This window comes from Toxoplasma gondii, chromosome VI (assembly GCF_000006565.2).
Source record: "Toxoplasma gondii ME49 chromosome VI, whole genome shotgun sequence".
Taxonomy (NCBI): domain Eukaryota; phylum Apicomplexa; class Conoidasida; order Eucoccidiorida; family Sarcocystidae; genus Toxoplasma; species Toxoplasma gondii.
In genome coordinates, this window is record NC_031473.1 from 2,230,374 (window position 1) to 2,245,348 (window position 14,975).

Genomic DNA, 14,975 nt, shown 5'->3' on the forward strand with positions numbered 1-14,975 from the left:
ACTTTACTGGAAAGGCCAAAAACCACACGCACAACTGATGCTATCAAACAAGAACCGGAAATGAAACCTTTCTTGTCCTCTGGCGGAGGCCCGGCATCTCGATCACCGGTTCCTGCCCCTGGGCTAGAGCAAAAGTGCCACTCTCGGCATGATCACACCCGTTTTTCTCGAAGTGCGCCCCTTTACATTCTATGTGCCCCGCTTGTCTCTACTTACGCCGTTCTTCTCGCCCCTTCCTCTGTCTCGGAGTCGACTGCGGTTTTCTTCTTGTCTGTATCTGGGGTGGAAACGGCTCGAATTCGCGTTCAACTCGCCCAGTCTCGTTTTGCCCAGCATGCATCGGAGTTTCCAAGCGGTTTGAGTGACTCAGTGCATGTACCCACTTTTTCGCTCTCCAGCAGCACTTCCCCGCGTTTTCAGCTCAGGTCACCAGACCTGTCGGAGAGTGCAGTGGGTGGGGTTTCGTCTGTGCTTGTCCGGTTGCAAGAGTGCAGTGGTATCGCGACAGGCGATCCGATGTACCTGGGGTTCTCCCTCAGAAACGAAAACGCTTCTGCAGCAGAAGAGAAAACAGCGAAAGTAGACCCGACAGAACGCCAACCAGACCCACACGGCGTATGCGGGTGTCGGGGCACCCGGGTTCGGCCGATACACGAGTCTGGGGGTAGAAACGAAAGCATTGAAGGGGCATGTCGGGAGCGATGGGTTGGGAGAAACGCCTCCGAAATTTCGCCTGCCTTGCGGCAGTTGAAAACGATGCCGCGAGTAAGCTTCTCGCCAATTCGGGAAAGTCTGGGAAAGGCGAATGGAGTTGAGGTGTCTGAAACCACTGCCACGCAGAACAGACGCCGCGCAGCATTTGCTCTCCATCTGTCTGAGGTCCCCATCGATGAAGGACTCGTTTGGCTCCACTTTCTCGAGTCAGGCAACAAGAACAATCCACACAGCGAGTGCTCGCAGAACAGCGACGAATGCCGAGTTTCCTTGAAGAATCGGGGTTTCACAGTTTCGTCTACTGAATTCGGGGAACGGGACTCAGTGTTTCTCGACCGGAGAACGGAACGGGTCAAAATTCAACACGCACTCACCGGTCTTTTCATGACGTTGCGTCCGGATGAAAAACGATATTGTAGCTCCGCATCCCGGCACATAAAAGACGAAAGTTCTCTGGAACCACAAATCGCCGCCCTTGTCGCGAGTGCAGGTGCGAGGGGGGCATTTTCAGACAGCGATGGCAATTTCCAACATTGTGACAGCGGTGACACACGTCGAAATTCCCGTGGAGATTCATCCGAGGAAGACGTAACACTTTTCCAGAAAAAACACATCAGAACCGCTCTCCACGCGTTTGACCTAAGTCGAGAACACGGACAGATGAGAGGCTTGTGGAGTACGAGCGACCCCGACGAAGCGACTGTTTTTCTGCTTGTGGAACAGAACGAGTTGACACAGAGAACAGTAAGGGATTGGAACACCGTTCATCTGTGTCGCGGTTCTCAAGAAACAGAGAGATGTTTGCAGAGAGAGTGAACGGACATGTAGTCTCGGACACACAAAAGCGTGCTCCTTTGCTAGTCCCGGTCTCTGTAACATACCTTGCACCTGCAACTGTGGTGTGGGAAAAAAGTAACAAACCTCCAGGAATGGAACTGTATCGCGGAATGGTAGTGTTCACATTTGCGTACGGAAGCTCAGTGAATGTGTCTCAATCCAGAAAAGCCTTTACACCCCCGAATCTATCGTTGTAGGCCATTCATGCTTGAGCTCGTTGAGACATAATGGACGCGGGAGAACTGCTCCCTCAGGGTTTAGGAACTAATGAGATTTCTTGCCTAACAAAGTGGTCCCTTCAGCGTCGCTGTTGTGTCTGCGGTCGTTCGTCTGCCTTTCAGGCCGTCCGCCGAGCAATGGCTTGTCGGCAAAGCTTAGACTAGAAAGGAAGCTCTTTCGTCATGCTTTATCCTGGCAAAAGGTTTTCCCCGCACTCGTAAAGGATGATCGATGTCGGAGAAAATTTTCGACCAGACTCGATCGCTTCTCCGTTCTGCTGAGAACCAAGGACTGGGGCGCCAATTCTATCGAGAGTTTACCCTCACCGGCGATAGATGCGGACAAGTGTCGGGAAATTACGGGAGTTCCTTCTTAAGCATTCTTGACAAGAAACTGAACTCTCTTACAAGTCGCTGTGTGGCTCGCAAGTATGTCTGTAGGGTAGCCTCAATGATGAGTAAATTCTCTGAGGAGCTTCGCTAATTACGTGGCCGGCGGGATCCGTCGTAAAAATTATTCTAGAGACACACGCATCGGGATGATCTCCGCCGTCTCATTGCTGTTGTTGAAAATACATCGGTGCAGGTTCCTTCACCTTATTTCAGATCTTCTAATATGTGAAGAAGGCGTGTCCAAACGTGAACAAGTCTCAATAGCATTTGCCTCTGTGAGATCTTAACTGCACGAACGCAGGTTTTGGAGTCCTTCCCTTGTGTGTCAGCCAGAGAGCGTGCACCTCGATTATGCCGTCAAACATACAAATCAGTGCCGCACTGAGGCCCTGAGTGTTTCTCGTCGTTTGCTCTGTGATTGTCCTTGCCGAGTGGCATCTCGAAATTCCAGAAGAACTTCCTGCGTACTAAGATAACTTCGATTCTTGAGATACAGTTCTGTAAAAAGCCACCAGGTCATGAAACGGTTGAAACGACATTAAAAGGACAATTGCCTGCAAGATCACCTCTCTGGACTCTACCGCATAGGGGAGGAACTCCTTCAGAAGCCCAGTCAGTCTTCTTTGGAGTTCAGCAAAGGCTCTTTTCCTTGCAACTCACTCTGCGCACGACTCACAACAGCCGATCGACGCCCCCCGGAGTTTTAACTTGATCTACTTTGTTTGAAGAGCTCGACTACACTCACTGGAATGAAGAAACCTCGAACTCCGAAAACAACCAGCTCTAACCGAACCGTTTGCGTCTAGGCAACACTTTGCTTGTTTCCTGAGTCCGTTGAAAGCCGTTGTGAGTTTCTGAGGTTCTCACAAACGTTTAAACTGTCAACGAACGACGAGGAATACAGCAGTCTCAGAGAGAGTTAAGTACATCTGAAAAGGACACACGTGTTGCCGGTAATGCCATGCACCATGTAGAAATCCGCCGCCAGACTGTACGTACGTACGTACATTACCTTCACCTATTTCTGAAGATGCTTCTGAATATTTCCAATCCTCTATCTCCTTCGTTTGTAGAAGTTGCAAAACATAAGACTGTTACTGTATCATCTAGTTTAGCAGACCCATATTTCCAGTACCACATGTTCCTATTCCTGTAATTTAGATGTATCATCGACAGCTAAAGAAAAACATATTTCTTCAATCAGAAAAAAGATCGTGACAATTCCCGTGGGTGGCAGGGCATCCACGCACGTGATTATCCGTCGGAACGGACTTCTTCCCGGCAGGGCTTGTAATGTCGCAACTGCGAAACTGTCGGTCCCGGCTTAAATGGGGCGTTTGCTCCATATGCCACAGGAAGCCCAATTGATCCGTCGTCAGGAAAGTATTGAGTCGGTCTGCGTTCTGCTGTCGTCCTGTTGACGTTGGCGTTGGCATCGACACAAAACGAGGGTTAAATGAATCCGCGGCAGCTGACTTGTAGACAAAAGACTCATTGACTTGTCAGATACGTCGCATGGTTTTCCGTAGCGCACTCGTGGAATTTTGTGACAGCATCTGAGCCGAGAAGATGGGACACTTAGAACAAGTCTACACTCACAAATACAAAGGCCCACATCAACTCGGTAAATGCTGAATCGAGGCATGAATTTGTATGCAAGTGTATTTGCATGCAGTATTGTGTGGACGGAAACTCGGCCATCCGCTTTGGCTACACGGGCCACGGGCGAATACTCTTTGCACAACAATCATTCTTAGTTTGGTATCAAGGGTTGGTTGGAAACAGTGCGGAACAGTTAATTTGTCGCTTTCTTGTAGAGGCCTATTATTTCCACACGCTTTACGGGGACTCGGTGGACTCTAAGATTATCTCCCGTGGAGAGGGGTAAAGGCTGTTTGGAGTCTCCCATGAGAAGCTCACATATACCGGAAAAGCCTAAGTGCGTAAGACTCATGGGAGTCCCCATCACACATCGAAACAACACACTACACAGCGTGTAGCTTTCGTTTTTTGTGTTCACGTCGATCTTACCGTAATGTTGTTACCTCACGCTGCTCTTCGAGAGTGCGCAATTTAGCTGCGTAGAGGATCTGATTTCTAGCCACCTCTCTCTTGAGCATATCGGCAAGTTCTTCCTCTGCGTTTGGTGTAGCAGGTCTACCGAAGAAGACATTTTCACGGGCGTTCTCCACGCTCTGTGCTATTTCTGCCTGAAGCTGCTTAAGTCTCGGCAAATACTCCTGTAGACATGTCGGGAAATCGGCATCGAATCTATCTGATCTGTCACAGACACGTGTCTTTTATCCATGTGTGTCATTTTCACACTGAAACTATGGCTGACGGGTTGGCAGCCGAATGGGGGCGTTGGAACCCGACTTTAGACATGCAGGCGCCAGTTGACTTTTCTGTAGACACAGCGTTCTAAAACACAAGCAGATCGAAAATTCAATTCTGAACAAATAAAGCGAACATTGCAGTGTCATATACGCAAGCCTATGCTTGTCGATGAGAGCCCGTGACACAGTGTCGACTCCGGAGTTGGACTGCTGCACGTGGTTCCAGAAAGCAACCAACATAGGTGGAGTGAAAACATATCTTTGGTAGGACCCGATTTCAAGCGCTGTTCTGCGTTCCGTTCCTTCAGATGACGGAACGGAACTCCACGTGAAAAGGGGCGTCTCGCTTCCTTACCTTGTAGAGCGTCAACTCAGACATCGTCACCTTCATGCGCCGGTTCATTTCGATCAGTTTGCCGTGGAGTCTAAGAATTTCGCTGCGAATTCGAATCGCGTCCGAGTGCTCTTCTGCGGCTCTCGCTTTCTGTTTTTCTGAAGCAGCAAAAGTCCACCCTTAGCATTTTCCAGGACCATGAGTCATGGAACTGTGTCTGGACCTGGTTGCACAGTTGGAGTCAAACTCTGTCGGTCGCTGTTCGGACAGTTGCACGGTGCGTCTTGACGCTGTTTAAAAAACTATTGAGAAGAGATGTTTTATCTCTCTCCATCTTTGTATAGTTATATGTCTGTTCCTCTTTATGAGGGCTGAAGGGAGGAGAATCCTATTTTTTGCGGCAATTGAGATGAAAAATTGAGCGCTGCGTCGGTGACCGTCAACGTTTTTTAAACCGATTTACCTGTCAACTCCGTTAAGTCTTCAAGGCGCAAGTCTTGATCAATGAGCTCGCTCTTTACACTTCTGAAACGTTGCTCAATCACCCGATATTTCGCCTCCAATGTTTCCATATCTGGATCTTCCCTGAGGGACAAGTTAAGGAACTCTAACGTCTCTCCATGTCTGGACCTTCTATGAGGACGTCGAACGTAAAACACAACAAGTGTTTTCGACGGCTCTGCCTTTCCCGACGAAGAGGGTTAGACAAAGGCACTGGCTACTCAGTGTGGTTTGAAAAAGTGAATTATCGAAAAGGGTACAGGAACAAGATGTGCTGGTCTAACATACGGTTGTGCTGAACTTATGCGTTGAGTCTCTGAAGCGCGGCTTTTCCTGTTACGAAACCTCGGGTGTTTCTAACAGGAAAGCGTTCCTTGTCGTCTCGTTCCATGCTTGTCTTCGGCTACCTCGACACACCAGGTTCGTGAATCGAAGAGAGTCATATCGTCAATCAAGTGAGTAGATACTTTTTCCCGATCTGGAGAATGTAGCAGTGAAGAAATGCAGAGATTCCCACGTGCTTCCATTGCTTCAGCAGCGGCAGCAACCGCACACAAGAACGGACGGTGGTTCTTTATTCGACTAAACGCATCCGAAACCTTTTTCTGACTTGTCAAGGAGTCACAGAACCGTCCTGCGGTCTTGCCTACCCTCCAAGTTCTTGCCACTGTCTGCCCTCAGTTGGGTTTTCTGAAAACAATTCAAAACCGTGGAAATTCGAAAAACTAGGGAGAAGAAACACAAACACTATCTAGGCGCGGTTTCTTCAATAACTCGACTCGGTTGTGTGTAGTACGCTCACGAATCTGAAGGCTCTGTGTGAAAACAGTCTAGACTGCACTTTTTCGAAAAGACAGGGAGGATTTAATCCAGGTTCCACAAGTTTTGGGGGACTGCCCCCCCCCCCAGCAAAGACGACTCTCAAACATGGATTTGTCTCAGCGCGGGTCTTTCAGTTTCGGCCTACGCCTGTGTGTCGCCGATGGCCTTTCTCACCTAGTTTGCGACTGATGTTTTCTGCCAGTTGTTTTTCTTCCTGAAGTTGCGTCTTCAAGTTCTCGACTTCCGCCGTCAAAATGGGCACCTCTTTCGCCCTTCTCTTTTTCGAAAGCAGTTGCCTTTCGACTTCTTGCAGTTGAAGCCGGAGCGTGTTGACATCCTGCAGGAAGCAGAGAGCGGAAAAGCCAAAGGAGGTGGAGCAAACCGCGGACAGCCAGACGAGTCAGACAAGAAGGATGTGGGCCACACAGTCGGTAGGTAGGAATAAATTGAATTGACGACCGGAAAAGCCATACAATCGATTTCTAAAGCATGCCTCCAGCTTCATCCTCTTACCTGCTCTTTCTCGTGGAGGGCGCGCTGGCTTTTCTTTTCTGTGTCCTCTGCAGCATAATGAGCAGAGGCGGAAAGCTGATTCGGTTGACTGCTACGTCAGAGGTGTGCCACCGGCGACACCGCTGGTGGACGCATGCTCTTTTCCACAGCGCCATGTTTTCAAGGTTCCACTGTCCTCACTATGAAGTTCCTCCTTCGACTTCACGTATCTCCCCATTTCCTCCGGTTGAGCATTCGACACTTTCCTAATCCGTCCAAACAGAGGGGCATTCAGTGTGGAGGTGGATTCCTCGCTGAACCTTGTATCGTCTAGACACGGCACTTCTGAGAGAGGTCCCCGTCTTTGAGGAATGCCTGTGTTTCTTCTCATTTTTGTCGACAGAGGTATCACTCCAACAAGGACTCTTTCCGCACGACGAGGAGACAAAGATAAGAGATTAGTACACTGAGTACACCGGCCGTTTCCAGTTGTGAGCTCCGGGATCTCCTAGGCGTTACCCACAGAATCTGAGGGGTTGCTCGTGCAGCACAATGCTTGCTTTTTCAGAACTCATTTTGCCAAGACAATGCAGGCGAGAAAAGCTCATTGGCCGCCCTTCGAGATCTAAGCCACAACTAGTTGGAAAGGAGCCTCTGAATCCCCTCAGTCGGTGTAGAGGCGCACGGGCGATGGGGAAACATATTTGCACTTTCGTGACTCTGGACTTTCAGATTTAAAAACTGTGTGTTGCAACTGAAGCGAGCAAATCGCTTAAAAGATTTTTCGCATTCGGTCGCGTAGCTTTTCAGCTACCTGGTGTAGACATAGTGCCGCTCCTTTATCTTGGGGCCAGCAGAGGTATGACGGGACTCACCAAGCATGTTCGACTTCTCCCAGAGCAAACAGAGTTCGTCGTTCCTATATAGAAAGACGGAAAAGTGAAGCATCGAGAGGAAAAGGGGGCCTTTTCAGCGCACTCTACTCTGCGCGATTGCATGCACCCAGTGAAGAAGACATGTTTCTCCCTCGCGTGTGTTTCTCAGGTCCGTTCCCTCAAGGACCCTTTCTACATACAAGATTCTTCTACAACACAGAGAAGTGGATGCGGATAGGAGAAGGTCGAGAGAAAGAGAGACACACATACTTGCGATGCGTAGGGATATCAATGGAAGAAAATGAATTCAACGACGGATAGATGAAGGAACACACATATAGACTCATTTGTCCTGTTCGACGCTCTGGCCGACCAAATGATAACTCCGCCTCGAGTATGTCGCGAAGCACCCTGGTGCGTGTCAACGTGAAACCCATCACGCCATTCAACAGAGGTCATCTTCACTGTCTTGCGCTTGCCTGTCAATCAGCTGAATGCCAGTGAGATTTCGCGACTCAATCGCTGTTTGATACACCCTCTTGGTGTTGAGCATTTCTTTCTCAAGGACGTTGATGACGTTGTTTAGCCGGTCGATTTCGACCACGTACTCCTCCATGAGTTCTGCACATCGCGCCCAACCCGCTTGCGTCTCGTGATTAGCGATTGCATTCAGATTCTTTACCTTCGGAACGGAACAAAGTTCACGTGTGCGTACTGTACGCAGATGGACAAATACCTATATCCATCCATACAAATACGCATGCATATACATATATATGTATACATATATATAAATATACGTATAGATAGATTTTTATGCATGCGTCTGTTTTTTGCCCAAGCGATGTTGAGGGAACTTGTGGATCTGGATCTTTTCTCCTCTAGGCAAGACACATGTCTGCGTTTACAAAAGGACTCTCACGGCTTTCCTCTTTGACCTTTTGGATGAGACGTGACTGCTCAAGACGGAGCAAGCCTCTCTGTTCAACTTCCTTCTGCATCTGAAGAGATCGTTTCTGACAAAGCGTTTTTACAGGCAACAGAGCGAGAGGCAAAGTAGCTGAGACGCTTGAGACGAAACAGAAGGGGATCTCTCGACTGACAACCCAGGCTAGATGGAACATGCACAGATCCTAGTTCTTTGTGAGTGTGTCTGTGCACCACCACTCCACTGGGCTGTTTAGGTAAGCTAACGGTGTCGGACTCCAATATCTACGACATTAAGGTTACTTCACGTCGGTTACGCTAGAAAATACCATGCAGGTACGATACGAAGTGGTGTTACGAACCGGTTGACTGGTATTGAGTTATCTGGATGTGATAGTTCCATCAAGCCAAAAGCCGCTTGTCAGAAGATTAATCCAATTAAATATGATAGACATTTTGCACCTGTTATTACAATATGATAAACAGCAACTTTGAGCGCTAGACCCTAGAGAAGGATATCGTTCCACAAGCCGTTTGGGGTTAAGATGATGAAAGAATTGACATGTTTTATGTGCTCTAGGAAGCTCTTGATCAGGCGGCTGTAGATAATGCTTTCTTGAACATTAAACAGTATGGGTTCGTTGTCCCTGGCAACGAAGTCCTCTGTATGCAGATACGAGGCATTCGACCGAGAGTTGGCGTTATGCATCTGTGAGTACCTGTCTGCAAGTATCACTAGATGTACAAAAAGGCATGCAAACATACAGACATATCCATATAGGCATATATGTGTATATGCGCGCACGAGCATGTTCATATGCAGAAATTGTGCGTTTGGCAAAGCATTCCACGTCTCACTTCAATGGCTTTAGCCTTTGCTTCCGCTTGGAGGCGAAGAATCTCAACTTCATTTGCGAGGATTTTGTGGCGTTCCATCATTTCGGCGACTTGCTGGTCTGAATTTTGCTTGAGCGCGATGTACTGGTTGCACGCAAGACGAACCATCTCAGTCAGCTTTTGAACTTCTCCCAAAGCGGTCGTTATGTCGCGTTGCTGCCTATGCAGATGTCTTGCTTCTTCTTGCTACGCGCGGGCCTCGGACGAGACAGCCAGAAAGCCCAAGAAGAAAGAGAGCTTTGTAAAACGACTCTTGAATCTCGCGGCTGCTAGGGAATACGGGTGAAACCTTGCATGCATTGTGAGGCACTGAGAACGGTGAATAGGAAACGACGTGACTGTGCACGTCCATGTAATCACACCCTTCACCAGCAGAGCTTTATACAGAAAACATGCGTGCGTACACGAGTAGGTATAAACGCATACCTACAAAGAGTTTATACTCAACGAGATGAGCACCAGAGACGAAGACGAATGTATACCAATATATATATGTATATATATATATATATATAATTATGTATATATATGTACTATGCTTCCATGAATGGGGACGTATACGTTGATTTGCTTTTGGAATGTCAAGACAAACAAGAATGAGGTTGACTTCCCCAGCTCTTGTCGACCCCTAGGTATCACCTGTCTCGTTTGTCCTGTGTGCGGAGATAACCAGAACTGTCTGAGCTTTCAAACAGTTTCGATTCATCAGCCAGCGTTGTCCCTCTGCCACCTCACGTATGCATGCAGTGCGCTCACAAGTACATTACCACAGTGTGTATCCTCGGTGCGACAAGTCAGCTGTTCCTGACCCTGCTTTTTGGCAGAAGCTTCGTTGGACATTGTTTTTTTTTCGCTCGAGACTCAACCACTGCATGGCCGGTTGGGTGCTCTTTATCCAGGTGTCACTTGAAGCCGCCTGGTGTTTCCTTTAGTACCTACATTCAGCTGTCCCTTTTATCTCACGAACCTTCCAAGATTCGAGAAACAGTCGCTTCCTTCTTCGAAAATGTTCTCAATGAGGCCAATTGCGTTTTCGGTGCCATGGTCATGACAAACCTCCTAGACCGGACCTTTGATAGATAGATGTGTGTCGGGAGAGTGTTCACTGGCGTCTAGGTTTCAATCGATCATGCTAATTTTGGGTGTTTGGCAAAGTCTCTTGAGACACAGAGGCTTAAGAGAGAAGTATCGTAAGTCCGCATTTTATGCACTTCCAGCCAACCAACAAAACGAACCTTAGTCTGGAGTCTTTGCTGAGCTTCCGTCACTCTTTGCTGAGCTCCAGCGAGCTCGCGGAGATTTCTCTCTTTCTGTGCTGTCAGTGTCTTCACGTGGTGCGCCCAAGACTCGACTTCTCCCCGATAAGCTGCAGCTTCTTTTTCCAAATCCGAAAGTTTTCTGAACTAAAGACGTATCAAAACAGCGACAAGGAAACGGCACTCATCCATGAAGGGCAAGAAAAAGAGACATCGCGGTTAAGAACAAACTTCCCGGGGGGTATACACTACGACTTGGACTCTCGGTTTAGACCTTGAAGGTCGTTGTTGACCGGATTCAAGGACTATTCGCGTGACTTCGAGAGCACTCAGTGCATCGCTGAGTCTACGCCGGGCGCACCTCGTACTTTCTCCATGTGCTCTGAAACTAACGTCAGCTCTTGATTTTGCATTTTGAGTTGCAGTGGCTTTTGTACCCCGAATAACTACCGAGGATATCGACAATGACAAGAAGAAAGAAGGGAACTCTTCATGAGCAGCGCCCCCGTTTCCATAGAAGTGTCCATGGTAAAAGTTGAGAGAGTTGCACTTTTGTCAAAAATACTTTCCTAGTTATTGAGAGACATTCGACCGCGAAGCCGCAGCTTTGTAATCTCAGTGGTTCGCGATAGAACCACAACACCGTCTACAAAGTTCAACTCTGTGTTTCACAACGAAGTCTCCAGGTAAAGCACTCGGTTGTGCTCAACTCGACGTAGTGTCACTGGCAAGCCAATGAATGCGTGTCTAAGCGGTTTACGATTTGAACTGTGTCGCGATACAGACAAAACAACGAATATGTGGCAAGAGACAGCTGTCCCGGCAACATAAACGTCTCCTTTTCTTGACATCTAGGCGATAACATACAAGCATGCAAGATAAATATACGTAGCTCGCAGGCTCGGGCTTCGGTACGATGGTTCGTCTGCATTTAGGTCCTCAGTTTTCCACAAGCTTTTGACGAAGGTTGCGTTGACAAGCGTGCTTTCAAAAGGGAGAGAGAGCGGTAGAACGCCTCTTCACCGAAGAAGGACACCCGTCAAAGACTCGTCTACATATCATGCGTGGCATAACGCACTTTTCCCCCGTCGTTCGGGTGAACTGGGCCCTGTAAGGATCTCTATGTAACAGGTGCCCGTGGTCCAACAGGAAAGAAACGCTCTGAGACTCTGGACTACACGGTGCATAACCCTGCTGCCGTTTGTCAGTATTCAAATAAATTACATGTCACAATGAGAGCGTACAAAATGGTACTGATCACCCTGCTGTTTGAGGGCTATAAGTCGCGAAGACGACTTCGATCGGTTGGTTGAGACAATCAAACGTGGAGAAACGTGGAAATCTGCGTTCTGCGACTAAGCCGTTCACAGAGAAAGCAGTGTTCGCAGATACGGACAAATGCGTGTTTTACGCGTCGAACTGGACTGTCTCAGGGAGTTGTGTGTGTACTCTGAAAGTGGAACACATCCACACGAGCAGGCGGCAACGATGGTGAGGCTGTCTCGGTTGTGCGATAGTTTAAATGCTGGGAACTACCGTTTTCTGGGGAGTGTAGCTTTTGCGAGTACATGGTCGATAAGCAGCTTCATTTTTCCAAGACAGGGATTTGTGGTGTTTTTACACCTCTCGAGAATCTAAGTGATGAGAGGAAATCGGGTTTTTCCACTTACCGCGAGATCCGCTTCCTCGCTTCGCTCCTTTCTGTCGCCCTCCTGCAAACCACGTGAGAGCCCGAGATTTCAGAGGAACCACGGCGAAGTCACTCGCTACGTCCCCTTATCGTCTAAAACTCGAGAATCGCGAGGTGAAATGTGGTAACCTGACAGTCCCGCGGCCCGTCATTCAGGAACCGGAGGACTGTTAGTATCGTTTCCGTCGTCAACATGTCAATGAAATGTGTAAATATAGTTCAGCTTAATCGTTTATGTTGCTCTGCTCATCAATTTCGATTCATTGCTACGGATATGTCTTTGACATGCTGATGACAGAATCGCTAACAAACCACCGGTTTCGGATTTCATTTCAGTTATTAGATCCAGAAAACCCAGTTCTCTATGATTGCTGGAACAACTTGTCACTGAACTATACTGCGAGTTAAACAAGAGTGATGAAGCTAAAAGAAGCCCTTTTCAAACCCCAGAAGAAAAGCTACCTTTCGATACATTTTCCATTTACCTGATCCTGTAAGTTTTTTGAAAACGTTTCCGTTTCCTGAAAGAGTGCCTTCTCCTAGTTCAAGTGTACATGCGCAGTAGGGCCAAAGTCAAAACGAGTATCAACCGAAGGCGGGGAAAGCAACGTTTAAGTTTGTGAGTTTGCGGCAGAATAGAGACACACCACAAGGCAAGGGAAAACAAGATCGATCATCGTCGCTCTAAACCTACTGCCTTTGTACTCCAGTGGCCAGGAATCTGGGTGTTTCTCCGGGCGTACATTGTGTGGTTCTAAAGTGGCGTCTTCAGTCTCGAGTTCACTGCAGACCAATTTTGTTCTGCACTCTCGAAAGCATGGACGTAACTTTAGTACAGGCGACAAGAAATGAGATGCTTCTGCGAACCGGGGACGAAATGTGGAACGACAGATTTTCTGCCGAGATACTTCTCACGGTTTCTCTCTATTGCCTCTGTAACTGACAGCAGCCAAAGCGTCGGGTTCCCTTTGAAAGTAAAACACGTATTCTCCGCTTGGCGACAGTAGAAAGGACCCTTAAAGAGGAGACCACGCTTTCCGTCTTCCGCGGCGTAGACTCGTGTAAAAGGAAATATTGTTACATTCTGTCAGGAAAGTGAGGACTAGGCGATGTTTCTCAGAAAGCGAAGTCGTCCATGTAATCGTAGATGGTGGAGCTTACAGTGTCTTTTCCTTGTGCGATTTCGATCTCCAGTCGCTTTTTCTCCTTTAGTCTATCTGTCTGGAAGATACCAACAAGCCTCACAAGACGAGAAAGAGTCGGATGGCACGCAGGGTGAACAACAATTCTCTGCAAAGATGAACCGCTCGCTGGACAAAGAGCCTGGAGACACTTCTCCTGTGAAACTCTTCTTCGTTGCGCACACCCATCACTTATGCACCGGTAGTCAAAAGGAAAACCACGTTTATCACATTTCCAGAGATCGGATTTTTACCGGGTTCCACGGATGTCTGTGGAGCTCCCAACAGGGCGTGAATTACGAAGTGAAACGTTTAGGGACTCTCTCCACAGAAGAAGTCACTGAATGTCTGGAATGTGGCAATCATACACGGACACAGACGCACTGCAGGATTCGATAGCTGTGGACTTTTCGACAGACCGGCTGATTCAACACAGGTGAAACAAGTTTGAGGTGCCTGTTAAGAGACGATGTGTTCCGCGGTCGATAAGGGGAAGCGGAGTCAGGTCCGCTTCGGCAACTGAGTACTGAAAAGCGGCTCCCTGCAGTTCGGAAGACCAATGAAGAGTCTTGAAATCCGCATGCGTGATTGACGCTTTGCTGCGATCGCTTTCAGCCCTCACAGTTACAAAATTGTGCTTCTCCATTTTAACGTTTAGTAAAAAGTCTGTGACTGAAGTAAATATACCCATTTGAATAAGGTGTTATAAAACGCCTGGCAATGAGAACGCAAAGACCATCGCGAGACCAACCCCGGACAGGACGATTACTGTATCGGCGTGCTTTGAATCTACATACCTTCTAAGTTTCGTTTCTCAAATGCAATGACCTTAGAACTTAAAAATATCCCAGGTGGCACTCTAGCATCGAGCGGTACTTAGAAGCACCTTGTCCATTTGCCAGCGTTCAACATCTTCTTACACAATCATCCAAAGTTAATTCATCTGTTTCATGTGTGAGTGTGACGAGAATTGTTGTTGTGCGAGTGAGAGTCTCTAAAACGAAGTTGGTTCTACGTTTTTTCCAGCGATATTCCAGCAACTCGAGAGGGGGAACACGTTCCGCGTTTAGACTCACCTTGAGGCTCCTCAAGCTGGGCAGTTGCGAGAAAACGGCGTCTCTGGCAGCAACAGCTTTTTTGAATTCTCTGAAACAGAAGAGAGAAACGTTCTTCGAGGGAAGGAAAGCCAGTAGAAGTGTTGAAACCGTTGACGAAGTTACATGCCGTTCGAGGCAGAGGAGCGCTGCCAAGAAAACGGGTCCTATTACGAAACACCAAAGTGTGAGACGTTTCTGGAATTCGCAGATCAAAGCATCGAACAAGAGCTCTGGCGCCGCACATCTTCAGTCGAGAGAAGCTGGAGTAGGTAGACGGTCTGTTTGAGCTCGTAAATAATGCGTAAGGAACAGACGATACCGGTCGCCGACCCACATTTTCCGCAGGTCCGTGATCTTTTCTTCTTTCCAGGGTTTTCGCGTCTGCATTTCCGTTCGAGATGCGAG

General features: G+C 48.0%; 1 protein-coding gene across 1 annotated transcript; it reads right to left on the reverse strand.

Moving 5' to 3' along the window:
* Window positions 1-4,189: 4,189 nt before the first annotated feature.
* On the reverse strand, window positions 4,190-8,646 carry TGME49_242760 (hypothetical protein; the record flags this gene model as incomplete). The annotated part of the gene is made up of 8 exons (XM_002366755.1): window positions 4,190-4,402; window positions 4,854-4,990; window positions 5,296-5,417; window positions 5,984-6,023; window positions 6,330-6,492; window positions 6,669-6,715; window positions 7,988-8,143; window positions 8,445-8,646. The coding sequence occupies 8 exons, from the start codon at window positions 8,644-8,646 to the stop codon at window positions 4,190-4,192; spliced, it is 1,080 nt and encodes a 359-aa protein (XP_002366796.1).
* Window positions 8,647-14,975: the final 6,329 nt, after the last annotated feature.